We start from the raw sequence: 5,552 nt of genomic DNA, 5'->3' as shown, positions 1-5,552 counted from the left end.
TCAGAGACTAAAACAACAATAACAATTGGCCTAGGAAGTGATTGACTATCCACCATGACTCACTTTTAGTTAGGAAATTTATGTTCAGGCAATCCTATGTGGTTACTTTCGAGTTCTGAGTTTCCAGGGTCCACTATTTGGGCCTCCCTTGAGTTTTTCAGGTATAGTATGTAGTCACTTTTTCATGCACAGGCAAAAATTCATTAAGATTGAGGCTGTCTGTAGTGTTTTTGTAAGGGAAAATGAAAGAACAACAAAGTAATAAAACCCAGTTGTTTGAATATGCCCCTTGCAATCAGATAGCTTTGAAGGTCTGTGAAGGTTCTTGAAAGTAAAATTTAAAAATTTTTGTGAGTAGCTCTCAAACTTTGTAAAATATCATTCAAAACTAATCAAAACACTTTTGCTTGGTTAGCATGGGGCATCGCACTCTGTCCTCCATCCCGGCCCTCTGGGCCTCCATCCCATGTCCACGCTCCGAGCTGCGCCTGGACTTGGTTCTAGCTTCTGGACAATCCTTCCGGTGGAAGGAGCAAAACCCTGTGCACTGGAGTGGCGCGCTGGCAGACCAGGTATGGACACTGACCCAGACCGAGGAGCAGCTCTACTGCACTGTGTACCGAGGGGAAAGGGGTCAGGCTGGCAGGCCCACACCAGGAGAGCCAGTACTTCCAGCTGGATGTCAGCCTGGCTCAATTGTATCGCCATTGGAGTTCCAAGGACACCCACTTCCAAAAAGTAGCTCAGAAATTCCAAGGTGTTCGACTCCTACAACAGGATCCCATCGAGTGCCTTTTCTCCTTCATCTGTTCCTCCAACAACAACATTGCTCGCATCACTGGCATGATGGAGCGGCTCTGCCAAGCCTTCGGACCCCGGCTCATCCAGCTCGATGATGTCACCTACCATGGCTTCCCCAGCCTGCAGGCCTTGGCTGGGCCAGAGGTGGAGGCTAAGCTCAGGAAGCTGGGCCTTGGGTACCGTGCCCGCTATGTGAATGCCAGTGCCGGAGCCATCCTTGAAGAACAGGGGGGGTTGCCCTGGCTGCAGCAGCTGCGCAAGGCCTCCTACGAAGAGGCCCACAAGGCCCTCTGCACCCTGCCTGGAGTGGGCACCAAGGTGGCCGACTGCATCTGCTTGATGGCCCTAGACAAGCCCCAGGCCGTGCCCGTGGATGTCCACGTGTGGCAGATTGACCAACGTGACTACAGTTGGCACCCCACAACAACCCAAGGCAAGGGTCCAAGCCCCCAGGCCAACAAGGAACTAGGAAACTTTTCCTGGAGCTTGTGGGGACCTTATGCTGGCTGGGCCCAAGCAGTGCTGTTCAGTGCTGACCTACGCCAGCCCCACCAAGAGCCACCAGCAAAGCGTAGAAAGAGATCCACAGGGCCTGAAGTCTCGGTGGGGGGCACAGGACAAAGGGATTCTCCCAATACCTTTTCCCTCCAGTCCCCATACTCTCCTCCATCCAGACTCATGTGGGGAAGGGGGCTCCATGCAACTACCTCAGGGGCCAGACACCGTCAAACCAAGCAGTTTGCATAACAGTGTGGGGTGGGGGCGTTATCTGGGGAGACAAAGCTACCTTTGGTTTTATCCTCTTCCCTTTATTACAAGAAGGAACAATAAAATAGAAACATTTGTATGGAAAAAAAAAAACTAATCAAAACAAAAAAAATCAAAGAATTAGTCACAGATGCTTAAAAGGAATTATCTTCTTTGCTGTCATCATTGTGGCTTACCTTCTGCTTATATTTATTAAAAAAAAACCTCATTCACTTTTAAAACTAAAATTCAGGAATTTTAAATGTTATGAAATCAAATGAAAATCTATGTTTGAAAATACATCATTTCTATCTGCTACATTCTTATTTATAAATATGCAGCTTCTGGAATGAGAATACTCTATGAGGCAGTATGATATATATTGCTCCTTTAGGAAAAACACACACAACAACAACACACTCTATAGGATCTAAATAAAAATCAAGAGTTAGATTTCCCTTTGCATAAAAATTATTTTATGCCCTAACCCAGGGGTGGGCAAACTTTTTGACTCGAGGGCCACAATGGGTTCTTAAACTGGACTGGAGGGCCGGAACAAAAGCATGGATGGAGTGTTTGTGTGAACTAATATAAATTCAAAGTAAACATCATTACATAAAAGGGTACAGTCTTTTTTTTCAATAGTTTTATTCATTTCAAACGGGCCGGATCTGGCCCGCGGACCATAGTTTGCCCACGGCTGCTAACTGGTTTGGCTCAGTGGATAGAGCATTGGCTTGCGGATGCAAGGGTCCCAGGTTCAATTCCGGTCAAGGGCATGTACCTTGGTTGTGGGCACATACCCAGTGGGGTGTGTGCAGGAGGCAGCTGATCGATGTTTCTCTCTCATCGATGTTTCTAACTCTCTATCCCTCTCCCTTCCTCTCTGTAAAAAATCAATAAAATATATTCAAAAATATTTTATATTTATAACAGATGAACCCTAGATGTAGGGAGAAAATAAATTATATATGTATCTCTGTATAAATAAATAGATTGTATATACTTAATATGTATTAATATTGACATATATATACTCTATACATATAATAAACATTTGATAGTTTTAAAATAATGAGAGCAGTGATAGTGACTCTAAAGCCTATTAAAAACAACTGATTATGATTTCTTAATATTTAAGTGTTTTTTATGAATCTCTGCTTTTTTTAAAATATATTTTATTGATCTTTAACAGAGAGGAAGGGAGAGAGATAGAGAGTTAGAAACATCGATGAGAGAGAAACATCGATCAGCTGCCTCCTGCACATCTCCCACTGGGGATACGCCCGCAACCCAGGTACATGCCCCTGACCGGAATAGAACCTGGGACCCCTCAGTCCGCAGGCCAACGCTCAATCCACTGAGCCAAACCGGTTTTGGCGAATCTCTGCTTTTTAATATTTTATAGTTTTTCTCCTATGATGTCATTACAGTGCTTTTTAAAATTGCCCTCCTGTAGATGGAGAACCACATGTTTGCCTTAAGTCATTATTCTTGTTCATATATTTTAAATTGGAAAAGTGATTTTTAATTTAGATTGCTTAAATTTGTATTATTTAATTTTCATAGCTTCATTGAAATTATGCTTTACTTAAAAACTATACCCTTGGTCTTATTTTTTTTGGAGATTAAATCACTAACTCTGATTTATCTGTCTTGATAAACATTAGCATAGGCTAGCTTCACATACTATTTTCTAAACCAAAATTAATTTTAGGTACCTTAATATCTTGGCTTAAAAAAAAAAGACAAAATGGAACATTAAAAATACAACTCATTTATGCTTATAGTATGAAAACGAAAGGCACATTCTTTTACTATCTAAACAAAATAAAAAATCTCAAACCATATTATTTAAGAATAGATAAGTAGGTGGTAAAACTATAAGTAAGAGAAAAAAAAATCATTCCCCAAACCAAGGTACTAGTTATTGGAAGATGGGGTTGTGATTGGTGAGAGGCACAAGAATGGCTTGTGAGATGCTCATATCATTCTATTTATTCAACTGTGTGGTAACTACATAGGTGTTCATTTTGAAATTAATTACAAAGATTTATATATATCTTTGGTCCGGTGCACAAAAATTGTGCACGGGAGGGGGTCCCTCAGCCTGGCCTGCACCCTCTCCAATTGGGGACCTCTTGGGGTATGTCCAACTGCCAGATTAAGCCCAATCCCACAAGGACATCTCTCTCGCAATCCGGGATCCCTGGCTATTAACAGCTCGCCTGCCTGTCTGCCTGATCACCCCTAACCGCCTCTGCCTACCGGCCTGATGCCCTTAACTGCCCTGCCCTGCTGGCCTGATCACCACCGTAACTGCTCCCCTGCTGGCCTGATTGCCCCCTAACTGCTCTCCTGCCAACCTAATCAGTCCTAACTGCTCTCCCCTGAAGCCTGATCACCCTAACTGTCTCTGCCTCAGCCCCCACCACCGTAGCTTTGTCCGGAAGGACGTCCAGAAGATGTCTGGTCTAATTAGCATATTACCCTTTTATTAGTGTATATATATATATATATATATATATATATATATATATATAATTATTTAATAGATAACAAATGAATAACATTTTCAGTATGAGCTCTGTGTTTTATAATTCTTAAATGAAGCAAGATCATACTACCAGTCAGTAATCTAAGACTAAGGTGACTCCAATCACTTTATAAAAGTGCATATTTAGTATAATAATTATGCTTTACTTAAAAACTATACTTTTTGTTGGGATTAAGAGAATGTGGGATAGGAAGAAAAATGTGTTCCCTGCATTAATTTTAAATATTCTCATTATAGAAAAATTTAAACATATGCCTAAAGAGACAAAATAGGCCACTAGAACTCTATATACCTATCAGTTTCAAAAATTCTCTGAGGGAAAGTAGGGGAGGGTGTGGATAAGGAGAAGAGATCAACCAAAGGACTTGTATGCATGCATATAAACCTAACCAATGGACACAGACAACAGGGGGGTGAGGGCATGAATGGGGGAGGGGCAATGGGGGAATAAGGACACATATGTAATACCTTAATCAATAAAAAAAAATTTTCAAGCTATGACTAATCTTTTATTCACACACCATTCACATTACTTCTTCCCATATTATTTCAAAGCAAATCCCAAATACTGTAAATGTTTTGGTTCATACTTTTTAAAGATGAGGACTCTTCTTTATACTAAATAGTATTTTTCACCTTAAAAATAACATTAGCAATTCCCTCATATTATCAAATACATAGTCAGCATAAAATTTCCATTTGCTTCATAAATACAATAATTTTTACTACTTATTAATTTGGTTTAATCTATTTCCAAAATATATTCCATACATTGCAGTTGGTTGATATGGATTTTAATTCCATTTTAAACGTTAAGTTTTCCTTTTTGCAGTATATTTATAGAGACCAAGTTATTTGTCTAAAAGCACATTTTTAAAAATTAGCTTTATTGAAGTATAATTGACTTACAAAAAATAATGAATTTCAGCTATGTAATTCAAATAATTTTGACAAACATGAAGTCATATAATCACCAAAATAATAATGATATATAGGACACTTTCATAACCCTTAAAAGTTCCCTTGTACTCCTTTGTCATCATTCCCCTCCTCCTTAATGCTAACCCCTGGCATCCACTTTTCATCACTATGGTTCTGTCTTTTCTAAGATTTCATATAAGTATATTTTTATAGTATTGTGTCTAGCTTGATCAAGTTTGCATAATGCTTTTGAGGTTCATCCATTTATTGTATCCTTCAATAGTAATTATTTTTCATTTTTGAGAAGTACTTCATTGTATAGATATGCCCCTCCCCCAAAAGGTCCATTTTTAACAATATAACTAAGCAAAGTAATATTTTGCCTATATGTATATATATGTATATATGTATATATATGTATATATATATTCATACTTAAAGATCACAGTAACTGCTAAGTTGAAAGAAATAAATGTCATTACCTGCTTCATAGAATTGTATTGATATTTCTAGTTTTCAGGAAAAA

At 39.3% G+C, this 5,552-nt stretch overlaps 1 protein-coding gene across 1 annotated transcript; it reads left to right on the top strand.

Moving 5' to 3' along the window:
* Positions 1–416: 416 nt before the first annotated feature.
* LOC308511720 (N-glycosylase/DNA lyase-like) lies at positions 417–1,548 on the top strand (the record flags this gene model as incomplete). The annotated part of the gene is given in 2 exon segments (XM_081081653.1): positions 417–644; positions 646–1,548. Coding segments are annotated over 2 exon segments (1,131 nt in total).
* Between the last annotated feature and the right edge of the window lie 4,004 nt (positions 1,549–5,552).

This window comes from Myotis nattereri, assembly GCF_964212035.1.
Source record: "Myotis nattereri genome assembly, chromosome: X".
Classification (NCBI taxonomy): domain Eukaryota; kingdom Metazoa; phylum Chordata; class Mammalia; order Chiroptera; family Vespertilionidae; genus Myotis; species Myotis nattereri.
This window is presented reverse-complemented; position numbering and strand designations above follow the sequence as displayed.